The sequence below is a fragment of the Limulus polyphemus genome, unplaced genomic scaffold (assembly GCF_000517525.1).
Source record: "Limulus polyphemus unplaced genomic scaffold, Limulus_polyphemus-2.1.2 Scaffold3657, whole genome shotgun sequence".
In the NCBI taxonomy this organism is placed as follows: Eukaryota; Metazoa; Arthropoda; class Merostomata; order Xiphosura; family Limulidae; genus Limulus; species Limulus polyphemus.
Window position 1 is genome coordinate 93194 of NW_013669267.1, and position 14104 is coordinate 107297.

Sequence of the window (14104 nt, forward strand, 5' to 3'; positions counted from 1 at the left end):
CTCTGTATTTTTATTTTCTGCATAGTGTTTATTGAATTTTTTTTTTGCATGTTGTCAACAGAATGTTGGCGAAGTTAAAATAAGTTTCTCAGGGACAACACTTGCCGAGACTCGTGACGAAGGTCGGTTGTGTTATAAATAGCACCAACACGACCTCGTTCGAGAAAACGGTATGTATTAAGCACATTCAATGAAGCGCAATTTTCGCTGCAGATGACGACACAGGGAATGTTATTTTAAACGGGATTCGCGGGACGCCAGAATCAGGCGGATGCTGTACAAAAATGGCAAGGTGATCGTTTACATGAAGGACTTAACTTGTTGATATTTCTTTTTGACAGTAGAGGGCTTCGTTAGTTTCTTCAATGACAACAATGCAGTGGTTCACTAAGCAATAGATCAAAGTAGTCATGTAAAACATTTTTACGAAACGTTCATGTAATCAGTTTTAAAAATTTGATGAACGAAAAGAACATTAATATTCATTAACGTTCGTAGAGGAAGTATTTTGGTATATTAATTTTTTTAAATGTTCCAAAACCAGAAAAACATGCTAAGTTTTTAAGAAACTGTAAATTTAGCCAGAAGATTTGCTTGGTATCGATAAATTGGGTTGTATAACTGCACTACTTAGAAAAAACGGTTTCACAAAACCAAAGAACTTAAAACGAGGAGTAAAATGCTTATTTGTACGACTTGAATTGGCTTTAAAACCTGTTTTTAGATTTAATTAAAAAAAAGTAATTCAAGTTATGCCTAGATTTTATGTTTGTGTTTTTGGTAAATAACTCACATTTATGAACTATTTTTTAACTTTCAACAAAACAAGGTACACAGGATTTCTCCACGCTTACAAACCTTAGTTTATTCTCGTTACAAATTTACAGTACTGTCATATTTATTTGTTCTCGATTTATTTCGATCCCCTCCTCCTCCTCCAAGTGTCTTAGCTGTAACTGCAAGTCTGATGGTTTATAACGCTAAAAACCGGGTTTTGATACTCCTGGTAGGCACAGCACAGATAGCTCATTGTGTATCTTTGTGCTTAACAACAAATAAACAAATTGTGTGGATTTAGACTACAAGACGACTGCAGTAAGAAGATATAACTTTCTTAATTAAGAAAATAAACTATAATTTGGACAAACCCTGTGTATTGTGTTTTATCATTATTCAACAAACAATGTTCGCCACAGATAGAATATGTCATATTTGGGGATATTTGGGAATCGTATTCCTGTGCTTATTTTCACTTTAAATTCTTCCTCTTTTTTTTTTAGTACACCCCCAGACTCCAGTGCCGTAACAATCGATAACAAAATAGAGCAAGCAATGGTAAGCTATATACACTTGTGGTGTCAGATTATACTATGATAGCATCAATATGGAGAACTGTTTATTTATCGAGAAGTGAACCTATGTTTTTAGTAACACAATTAGTTTAAATACTTCTGTTCGTGAAAAAAGAAAAAGAAACGTTAATACACAAGCAGACAAGCTCAAACATCAGGTATTACTTACAAAGTTACATTTCTTATTAAAGTGTGAACAGTGCATTGTGTTAATAGTATCGCTTATAATGCTATATTAATTATTATTAATACAATTACTAATGAATTATTAACGTTTTTTTCTAGTTACTAAAGGCCAGTGTTTTGGTACTTATAACAATATAAAATAATATTGTCCATACTCAATTGTTCTTTAAAGTAAGTTTTTTTACATAGATTCCTATTCATTTATTGTCTATTTCATTTAGTATATAAACAAATACCGTTTTTACACAATACAGTTTAGATAAGTTACAGTTGAGCCACGTTATGATGGTTCTTAAAGGTACGTGTTATTTGTGAAAATATTCCAGCTAGAAACTTGTAGTATGAGTTTTAAAGTTCCAAAATTATATTTAATTCACTCCCACCACTTATGAAAATGAAGCCTACTAACAGTAGGGCATAGGTTCTCAATACGAGTTTGATCGTGTCTTTTTCATCTGATTTACAAATTATCTCTTTTAGGCACATTAAGTATGTATGAAATATATTTAATACTGTGTTGTAATATTAAGATGGAAAATCAAGAGAGTTGGTTTAAAAAGCATATTAGAAAATCAAAAACAAAAAAGGTTTGAAAAAGAGTATGCGTAAGATGTTCAAACTAACGGTAAGAATTTTTTAAATATATTAATGGTAAGCATAATGTCAAAATGGGAGCAGGGTCTTTGAGGAAAGCTGAAGAAAGTTATTATCGAAGATTGTAGGATGGCTGAGTTGCTATTTTTTTCTTTTCTTTCAGTTTTCACTAAAGAAAATGTAAACAGTATCTCACATCCTGAAAAGTTACCAGTGAGAAACATAACAGATATAAATAAAATGAATATTAGCCATTATTAAAGAAAAATTGGGAAGTTCAGAAAATGATAAGGCTCTTGGGTCAGATAATATTTTTCAAAGGTATTAAAATACGTTAAAGACTGAATACGTAAACCCTTTACTAATTTTCTGTGAGTCTTTGAGTAATAGACAGGTACAAAAAGACTGGAAGCTGGCTAATGATATACCTATTTTTGAAAGAGGTGATAACCTTTATTCAGGTAATTTTAGTGGTAATAAAAGTTTGAGAAGTTTGAATTAATAATTATTTGAAAAGCCACCTATAAAAGTTTACAATTTTCTTCGATAGCCACCATGGTTGCACACCAGGAATATCTTGGCTCTTGAATATTTTGTTCTTCGCCAAAGACGTCACTGATTATATTGATAAAGGTAAAGGTGTGGATTTGGTGTATCTAGGTATTTGGAAGGCTTTTGTCAAAGTGTCACATAAAAGACTAGTAAGGTAAATTCTCTTTGTGGGTGTGGGAGATAAGTTAGCTCAATGGAGTAAGGACTGGTTAGAAGAGAGGAAATAAAGGATTATAATAAGTGGAGGTCAGTCAAATGCCATAATTTACTTGTGCCTGTGCTAAGTTCTTCAATCTGAGCTGATCGTATTTCATCTTGCTGCACAGAGGAAGCAATCACAGACCTCCAGTAGTGTTAATTATGGCACTCATCTAATAGTGGAATCTCCCACTGTATGGCTTGTCATCGCTATGGCAGAAATGGTCTCAACTCTTCTACACAGTGTCCAGGATCAGGGCAATCAATGAACAGACAGGATCTGCCTATTAGGAAAGACAATCCATCTGCATTATCATGCTACACACCAGGCGATAATGTATAATCAAATCATCCTACTGCAGTGCTATTATACAGTATGCTATAATCTCTTCAAGGTTTTAAAGTTAATTAATCACTTTAGTGATGCATGTTCCACTCGAACAAGGAACTTTCTATCATACAAGTATTGTTAAAAGTATTTTATGAAGACCACAACTGCAAACTACTCTCTTTTTGTTGTGCGCTATCTATGTTCAAAAGCAGTAAGGGTATAACTAGTGTATTATACGATTTACTCCATTCTGCAACTGAGATAACACTGCTTTGGTTTTCACTATCGTTGACGTTGGTGTCTAGCTGAAGCTTCTACTAAAGCACATTTCATGGACTGGAATGCTTACTTATATTTCTAGCTCCACATGAGGTACATTTTTCCTTTAAGAAGAGTTGATAATATTGGGGCAATCTTGTAGAAGTTGGCCTTAAGCTGTCAATACTACAAAGCAAGCTCAAGAAAACTGCAGAATTATCGTTTGATAATAGGTTGAATCCAATCTCGTACTGCTGCTATTTTAATAGAATCCATGATGATTCCTTCTTTACTGACAGTATGACCGAGAAATTTTACTTCTGTGTGTAGATTTTTCTGGTGTTAGTTTCAAACTTGCCATTTTTTATCCTCTGGAATAACGTTTTCAGATTATTAGCATCAGACGTGACATTTTGACTAAACACTAAGAACGTCATCAACATAGGTCAGGATCTTCTCTTATTGGCCTCTCGAAAGTTGAGGGTGCGTTACACAGGACAAATAGTATGACGCAAAGTTCCTACAAACTATCTCTCATGCTAAAAGCATTCGTAGATCCTAATCAGCTTGACTTGTAAGGTATAATGCATTGAACCAGTTGCCCTCTTCAAAAACATCTAGACATTCATATGTCAAATGGAAAGATATCAACAGTTACAGCATTCACCCATCTAAAACCAATGCAGAACCTGTGTGTACCTTCTTTTTCCTGACAATCACTACCAGCACTCTTTGAATGCTTTATGATCCATTTTTTTAAATCCCTGTGCTTCAGTGGTAACTACATCCCAAGTGATCCAGGGAAGTCTGTGCAACAATTTTCACTCAGATATGCCTTACCTGTATCTATGTGAAGTTGTGTGACTGTCTTGTTAATCATTCAACCATCTAGTCCCACAAATACATTGGCATATTTTGCCAGCACATCACTGAATTGGTACTATACATTGAGTTTAGATCGTCTGCATAATCCTCAATTATCAATCTCAAATGTGTTGTTAACCACGCATTCGCAGTCGGACATGGGGCTTTGGATACAATTTTATTGTTACTTCTTTTATTGGTTACTTCCATTTCAATCACCATGCCAATGATCATTTTAGCATGCAGCTGGATTGCCAATCGTCAATAAATGCACAACGATAGTGAGACTTCATTCCACCTTGGAGAGATAATTGGGTAAGCTAATGTTGTATTTTGAAAAGGAAACAGCTTATTTCATGTATGGACTTTATAACTATGTTACACAGCACTGGTGCACAAAACTTTGTCTATAGTAAACTATGGAACACCACTTGTGTACATGGGTGCACTGTGCCTTTCTCTTCCATACACACTCATGGAGTCCTCTATTCCTTGAATCGATCCAGCTAATATTGAATAACTATACCGTGGAACATCAGTTGATTAGTTGAATAGGTGAAACTGACTGATAAGATCTGAAGTATGCCCATCCTAAGGTTGGCGATGACAGAACCCAAGTTGGTATTGACTAACTTCATTTTGTAAATGGAACCTTTTAGACATAGTTGACTTCTCCTTATATGTATAGTTTATCTCCATTTGTCAGAAAAAGTTTGTGTTGAAAAGCCCAAGTAGTGGTTTTGCTCAGAGTGCCTGATATACCACGAGATCTACCAGTGTTTTAGCTGCTTTCGCATCACCCAGGAACTGTACATCTCGCCCTTGTACTCCAATAAGCACAAAGACCCTTCCAACCCTGAGGAAGCTGGTCTGAACACCACACTTTTAATGCAAGTTGTTTAGTACACATACACACACACACACATCCCAAATCAGTGGTCAGCTCCATTTCAAGGTCCACTAGCTTCTTAGAGCTGTAACAGCAGTATTCACTGCCTACTGTTGGCTCGCTTTTACCAACTGCACCGGTTGAAACTGATAGCCTTAGCTACCTTGGAGCTCAGCAAGGTATGGCCAGTTCACTCGAAAGTGGCCCAACATTCAACATGCAAAAAGCTGTTATACTCCTTCTTCCCAGAGAAACATTTTGGTGGAAGCATACGTTGTGATATATAAACCTTAGGAGAACCAAGATAGCACTGCTCATTCAATATGTATTAGTGTAGTTCCATCCAATGCTAGAATCTGTAGATGATTGGTTGACCCTTAACTGGCATCAAACCTGGTACTACATGGGTGCTTGGGTAGAACAATCTGATTGAGATGAGGTCACTTCAACTGCCACTACAGACATCTTCCTCTCTTGAGACTGGATCAGAGTTATAAGTTTGCACTGCATCATATCATCAACTACCTCATTAAAGGTGAGAAGATCTTTCTCACCCAGATGATACCACATCACGTCATTGAAGAACCCGTCCACAAACTTGTCAATGAGGATATCATCATAATCTGCTGAGGCCATCGTAAGGTATGCTCTACCATGCTAACAGTACAGATCATTTGCATAAGTAGCCCAATTTTCATGGCATCCCTCTTCCGAGCCTTGAACGCGGCTTGATGCATTGCTCTGTCTTCCACTAGGTAAATTCTCTGGCATAACTCAGTAATGACTGCCCAACAGTTGCTCCTCACTCAAGTGTTTAAATGAATCTAAGACTGAGCTTTCTAAACTCAGAACTAGTCCAGTCATTTCAAACAGCTACCTGTATGGGGATCTTCAGAAAATGTCTAAGTCCTGCTTTGCTGTATCCCTGAATGTTGGTGAAATGATCTCTTTTGCATCATTCACAGGAACTGTGATCGGGGCCAGAACCTCTCCTTCGCGACTTCCTGTTCATTACTTAGCTGAAATGTCATTTATATCATAAGAACAGCATCGTAAATACTCTCAGGGGCCTCAATACTCTGACGAGCTGTAGATCTTTGCTTCAAAATGGCAGAATGATGAAATACATTTGGCAACTCATCCATTAGTTCTGCATGACCCAAGGCTCCTCCATGATCCATATTTATTTTGGTACTATATTTTATAGCTTGGAGAGGCTCACCACTATCCTATGGTCCATATAATTTGCCATTCGCTGCCTGTCATCTCATCTGCTTGTTAAATAACTCTTCCATCAACAGCACCTCAAGTTTCTCTCCAGTGTTCTTGGGTGATGTTGACTACAGCTGGGACTGGATTACTCTGACTTGTGTAAATCTGGGATTCCTACACAGACAGACCCACTCCTTCCCAGGATCGTCAAATGCCACGCCACCATGGCAATCCTCCCTCATACTTAGGTAAATCCTCAGAAGAAAAACATCGACAGCTACTCCAGGTACATCAGACATTGGTACCTCTTCTTCTCAAGTCATCAATTTTAATGATAAAGAAGTTAAAGACGAACAACCGCCACCCTTCAGTAACTGATTCTCCCTTTTAGCTATAAGTCCTTTTAATTGTGGAAAATCAAATTTCCGTCGACAAAAAGCTCTTAAAACTAAAAACACACGACCTCAAACAAAGAGTCTAAAAGCAAACTACGTAACATGATATCTTGCAGTCATGACACCAAACTTTTCTTTTTCTTGTCCACTCTGTGGTATATTCAGATTACTGTGAGTTAACCTTAGAGAAATCTGATAGTGTCTTGTACATAACTGGAGATTCGGTCCCAACACCTATTATGAAGTAATGCTGTACCTTTAAACAACTGACGTATAAGAATGAACGAAATAAAGAGATTGGACAAAAGTGAAGCATGACATGAACGATCTTTATTGATATCACGCAGTATGTGTACTTGCTTTACTGATAAGGGGTGATCACTTTTACAAGATGTTCTATCTTACACTGATCAGAACGCATCCAGGTACCAGACTGACTAAATTCAACATTCTTTACTTCACAAAAAATGTCATATGTACTCAGAGCGACTACCTCATACACGTGACTGGTCATTCTTATTCAAACATAGGTAAGCCATAACTTTGAAATATCACCTGAACCACTACTGAATGAAACAGCTATTGATATTCTTACATAATATGCAGTATTGTAGCAATACCTCTCACAGTATGAGCAGGTATTATATCCTCGAGAGTAAAAAAGGACTGGAACTTTAACTTATGACTTATGTGAAACTTTACACTTATAGAATAGATACTATAACGTTAGAAGAAAATAAAAAAGGTATGATATATTCATATAACACAACTATAACGTACTCGCTATCTAATTTACTTATTAGCTAACCAATAACAACTCTCTTGGTGTTTTTATATTGCTACAATACTTTCCCCCTAAACTCTAGAAAAATTTAAACTGATGAGCACATCACATTAAAGCTAGACACGTGGAGAATTTCTAGGTGGCTTGGCATGGCCTGGTGGTTAGGACACTTGACTCACAGTCTCCGGACAGTTGGTTCGAATCCCGTCTCCGAACATGCTTGCCTGTTTAGCTGTGAGGGCGTTTTAATGTGATGAGCAATCTCCCTATTCATTGGTAAAGAGTAGCTCACGAGTTGTTGGTGGTGGTGTTGGCTAGCTGCCTTCCCTCTAGCCTATCACTACAAAATTAGGAATGGCTAGTGCAGATAGCCCTCGAGTAGCTTTGGGCAAAATTCAAAAACAAACAAACAATTCCTAGGCATCGTATATCATCAGTACACTATCCTCTAGGAAACGATACAAGGCGTCTAAATTAAAGTACTAAAATATATTTCATAATAATATTATACACTTGAAACAGTTAACAGTGAAGCGTCATTGAGTTAACCCTAAAATTCTCAGTTGGGTCTTTTTAAATACATTTGTCTAAACTATATACATACCAAATTGCTTGTGAGTCCATGGCTAATAATATATATGAATTACACAAAAAATTAAGCAAAATACCGTCAATACTGAATTCAATCCCACTAATCACTGATGGGATCATTTGTGTATTTATACAGAAACTGAGTGATGTCACATAATGTTTTGGTCAATTATCTACACTAAATGTTGTAACAGAAAAAAACATAAGATTACTCAATATGATACAATATGTGAACCCCATCAGAAGTGAATTTATAAGAACAAGTGAATAATTGAAGGTTACAAAGGTTGTAAACCATTAAACAAGAGTAACCAAATTATAGTTAAATTTTATCTTTTTATTTTCTGTAATCTATACTTTCTCACAGATGATTGTAGATACTTTTAAAATGTGTCTTCAAAGGAGTGCTTCCATTTCAATACTGTGTTGTTTATTGACACAGATGAAACTTAAAGACACGTGGCCTACAACAATTAAGATATTGACTTCGGGTAGAATAGAATACGAAAGCTAGAAACCGGGATTCGAAAACCGTGGTGGGCAGAGCACAGATAGCCCATTGTGGTACTTTGTGCTTAACTTAAAAAAAGCAAAAAAAAACATATGAAAGAATGTTACAGCGGCACTACTAATGATAAAAAAACTTCACAAAGACATATCTTGAGCTTGAGCCATTTAGTCTTAATGATGCTTATTATTTTATTTTTTCCCAAAAATCATTTAATTATGAACTATACATTGTTTTTGCTTTTCTAGCAGATTCTTTGAAATTATTGCAAAAACATATATCAAACAAAAAAGGAAATAAAACTAGTTTTTCTGTTTGTTGATTATGCATAAAATATCCACGCATATTACTTTTATCCAAAATTGAAAATGACAAAGTTTTTGCTTTAACCTGAATATTAAGCACCTGAAGAATAGGTCTTCAAGCTTAGATTCACCAGCTTTGCCTGATTTTGATCCTAGAGCCATGTGAAGTTTCCAGGAAACTAAAATTTCCAGTACATCAATCTTTGTCCAGCAATAAAAAATAGGAGTAAATATTCTTTTTCTTAGTGTTATGAAAGTGAAGAAGGAGATTCAGTGGGCACACTTTTGCGAAGTTTAATTGAGAAAAATGTACTTTAAAATAGCTTTCAAAATAACCTTTGTTTCGACATTATTTGCCGTTAAGGGAAACAGCTTCAAAACGTAAGTAAGCCAAATGCAATAGCAAATGCAGGACTGGGTGCTTGCAATGCAAACACCTAGCGACCATCGCCAACAGATCTTTGCTTTATCTCTCTCAAGTTTCCGACATATACTACTCATATTACTAGCAGCTTAAAGCTATGAATTCAATCAGCATTTACTTAGCTGAGGCAGTTGCCTAATTGTTTTTTTATTTGTAAGTGAATAGTTATTCTTGAAAGCATCACATCAGCAATGAGTAAGAAAGAACATCAATTAGTACAAAAAAGTCCCTCTTCCCCTTCATTTGATCATTCTCATTCTCGGTGTTATTTCGTATAGCTCAGCTCAAAACATGAGTATCAACTGATGTCACCAATGCTTCCGGTTCTTTCTCGTACACTGTTATCCTTAAAGGTAACAGACATTGCAGTTTCATGTAATCTACTTGATAATGTATGTAATACTCACAATATCCTGATCTGAATATTACTTCCCTGTTTGAGTCGTTCCCTTTAAAAGTGTAGTTAAGCAATAGTGATTACAATATAAGTGTCTTGGATTGACATAACACATAAAAATAGGTGAAATATATCCATAAGCGCTTTCAAGAAAAAATTCTGCTTTAGCTCAAACAGTGAGTGATATCTCGTAATCATAAACACATAAAAAATGATGAAATGTGAGTAACGCCAAACTGCTTTACATGTTACATGTATGGCATCATTATGGGGTTTCATTTTTGCACATTAAATAAATGTCAAAGGGTTCTTACTACATTTGACCTATGTTAAAAAGTTTGTATTTGTGTATTCTATTTTACTGTTAAAAGAGTTATTAATTATTGAATCACAGGGTATTTTTAAGGGGTTGTGACGTCTGGGGTGCATGTAAGTATTCAAGAAGCAAGATAACGTTTCCGTACTCCCCGACTATTGCAAATGCATAAATTATTTTGATCTTAAATTTGAAAATAACTGACGGATTGAGAACAAGCTTGAAGTAAGGGAGCGAGGGAAAGTGTGGTATATTAACACACCATGAATTTTCTGTCGTTTTGTAATAATATAGTATTATTCTAAATTTATCATTTATTTATGGAATTTGCAGTTTTCACATAAAATGTGGTCAAGAAAGTCGATAAGTTGATTTTGTTCTAGCTGCGTTTGTTCCTTTCTCATTCTCTTGAGGAAAAACCTATTCTGCCCATGGGAGGAGGTTTAACTATTATATTGCATATGGTGCAAGGATGTTGACAGTAGTGTCCTATAATGGTAGATTAGGTGATATCACGAGGTTATGACTTCCCTTGTGTTTCAGTAGTATTGAACATAAGTGACATGGGTGCTACACGTGTCCTGAGAACATAGTATTGTATAATCTCATATGTAATCTCTTAGTTAGCCCTATCTCTTTTTAAGCTCAAGCTCTCAGTTTGATAAGTAAAGTTTAACTTCTTTTTGTGAATAGTAATACTAATTTCAAGTTTGACTTGTAGCAAGTTTATTTATAAGTTTTAGGGGAGTTAGTTATCTAATAATGGTGCTGCCTCTGTCTTTCATCCTGTGCACATTACTGTGATTGTTTCTCAGTATAGATAAATATTTGTTTTCATTGTGTTTTACATTGTGCCCATTCGCTTTCTTTCTCAACCTCAGTCAGAGTCTAAGAACTCAGAGTTATTTCATAAGAAATATCTTGGTAAATCTCCTGTTATTCTGTGGACCTATTACTTCACTCTAAGAAAAATCAATTTGATTTGAATATACCATAACTGTACATCTTGCTTTAGGTTATTAAGAGTCGCTTAGTGTTTACTCTCCAAATTTTTTTTTTTATATATATAGTTGTAAAAGATCATTTCTGAAACTACATGAATAACGATTGCAAATTACTGTGTATGAAAACTTACTTATCTTATCTGGTGTGTAACTAAAAAGGTTTTAAAATTATCTTGATTATCTGTCACTCTATTAAAATAAAGTACGCTTGTGTTTTGAACTATGTATTAGCTCTTATATAGAATTTAACCTTTCAACTTAAATGTAACTTTAACTTATCATTTATCATTATATTTGATAAATAATAACATCATATTTATTAGTAATTTTCTTCTTTAAACTCTGCATTATATTTAGAGTTGTTTCAAATGATTAGTAATTAACTTTGATGTTTCTTCAGGATTTAGTTAAGAGTCATCTTATATTTGCTGTACGAGAAGAAGTAGATGTCTTAAAGGCAAAAATAGCAGAATTGAAGGAGAAAATCTTACGTCTTGAACATGAAAATGGAATTCTGAAAGCCCATGCTTCGCAGGAGGTTTTGAATAATCTTTCAAAAGGAGGACTCCAATCAGTTTCTCAAACTCAGTTGCAACAAAAACCATTAGTTACAGCTCAAGTTTCCTATCAGTCTCAACGTTTCACATGACAATGAATAGTGGAAAAAGTTGCATAAGTTCCTACGTTTAATATGTTATCATATATGACTGAACTTTACTTCAAATAATGTTATGAAAATCTTAATAATTCATGGGTGTGCTTTTATCTGGTCACAAAATATAACTTGCTTTCATTCCACGAACTTTTTGTTGTTTGTGTTAATCAAAAAAAAAGTTAGCTGTACAATACTGTACCAAGTTGGAATAACATGTTTTTTCATCAGTGGCTCAGAAATATTGGTAAAGAGCAGTATCCATTTTTAATTTTTAGTTTGTAGGATTTTAAGAGTATATTTTCATCAATATCATGTTTATGTATTGCAAAGGCCCTTATATGACCTTAATCAAAGAAGGAAAAAGAGCTATTGTTATTTCCGTACAACACATAAAAATATAAAGTTAATTTTGTTTTGGAATTATATTATTTTTAGTAATTTTCTTTTTATATTTTAGCTGGAATAATCGGAAACATAAATTTCGATTAGTTGATTTTTTTCGTGACATTAATCAATTTAGTCGTAATTTTGATTGAACAATTTTTATGTGACTCTAATCGATGATCATAGGAAATCAATTAATAGAGATATTCCCATATCTCGAGGCTAGCCTCAGTATTTAATATGATGCTTTGTCACATTAATTCTATTGCGTATCCAGTGTTTGTCGTGTATTGTTACATCAGTTTCTTAGAGAAGGTGATACTGGAAAACAGCTATTCAAACTAGGTATGAAGCATGTTAAGTCAACTAGAATATCTTATGTGATAATTCAGACAGACTAAAGTCTATCTAACTTTCATTTATTTAACCTTTTATTGTAACAAACTACAAAAATCGAGTGAAGACAATACATACATTATTATTATTTTTAACTCTTTTAAACTCAAACTTCAGTTTATTACTAGACACACCTGTTAATGTAACTAAAATATTGACCTATATATATCCCCTAAATGCGTCTTTGTTTAATATTTCGCTATTACAGCTTCGTCAGAAGCTATCGATATCCTACAGTAATCCTATTGGTAATCCGGTAGAAGCCAAATTGGAAAACGTTATCAGTTACTTGAACTTCAATATATGTGTCTAAAACTGAGGTTCAGATCATATTAAAAATAATGTCAAATATTAAGTATAATTATCAAGAACATGTTAAAGAGTCAGAGTAAATAACATCATCAATTTTTTACCGATACACCAGACAAAATTCAATTTTAAACACAAAAAAATAAATTTGATCAAAACTAATGGTAAAAAACCTCTATACGTTTCGATACAATCTTGTTTCTTTCTTAGTGGTTACTGAGCAAGTAAAGACACGTTATCCAGATATGTGTTATTATTTTATTTGAAATTACAGGTAAGGCAATATGTATTTTTTTTTTCAATTGTCCACTATCTTAAAAGATAAGAAAACAAGCTTTGTAATTATTAAACAATAGTATAGCGCCATCTATGTTTCTGATGTACATATTATAGAAATTTATAGCAATAATCTGATGTCGGTAATTAAAATAATACCAACGTTTAAATCGGAATAATTCAATTCTATAGTAAGTTGTAAAAATAGCTCCTTAAAACAAAGTTTATAAAATTGCATTACATTGCCAGTAAGAAGCATTGTTAGCGCTGTCTTATAACAAATGGTGGAAAATTTATGAATATTATATATTGTGATGTGCAAGCTATAATAGATTGAGAGCAGAATCAACATTTTATTTTATTTATGTATTCTTTCCTTTTAAATGTTTTGTTTAGATAAAAAAGTTGATGCTTCAAATAATTTTTTAAGCCTTGTATATTTTTGTAATTAAAGCTGCTTTAACTATTTAAGACTTCTAATGGTTTGAGGTCATTTACTGAAACAATTCGAATTTATTGATCTGAATTAATTGTATGTTATCATAAAACCTCACAGAAAAAGTTAAACTTTAGGCTTTATTAAAAGTTGTAGCAGAAAGAATAAACTTTATTCTGCATATTAAATATAAAGCACTCCCTTCTTTCAACATATAACTGTTGATGGTGTTGTGTTTTTAAAATAAAAAATTACCTAAATGAATTGGCTATAAGAAAAGTGTGAAAGACAGAGCATTAGACTTTTTTGAGATTATGCAACAGAAGATTATTAATAATATACATATATTCCATAATGGTAAAAAATATGGTGTTAGTCTTAAGATGTTGATTAAAAACGTATAACTTTACTACAAGATGAATAAAGACTTGTCTCATTCGAATTATATAAAACTAACCTTTAAAATATATATGACATTGCTAGTTCTT

General features: G+C 33.8%; 1 protein-coding gene across 2 annotated transcripts in view; it reads left to right on the plus strand.

The window, feature by feature from the left end:
* Positions 1-12226, plus strand: part of LOC106469787 (protein bunched, class 1/class 3/D/E isoforms-like) — a 47166-nt gene extending 34940 nt beyond the window's left edge. For both annotated transcript variants that reach the window (XM_022398345.1, XM_013930297.2), the window contains exons 2-3: positions 1281-1335; positions 11561-12226. In XM_022398345.1, coding sequence (XP_022254053.1) covers positions 1281-1335; positions 11561-11809 — 304 coding nt within the window. In that variant the 3' untranslated portion in view covers positions 11810-12226. The remainder of the gene's footprint in view (positions 1-1280; positions 1336-11560) is intronic.
* The last annotated feature ends 1878 nt before the right edge of the window (positions 12227-14104 follow it).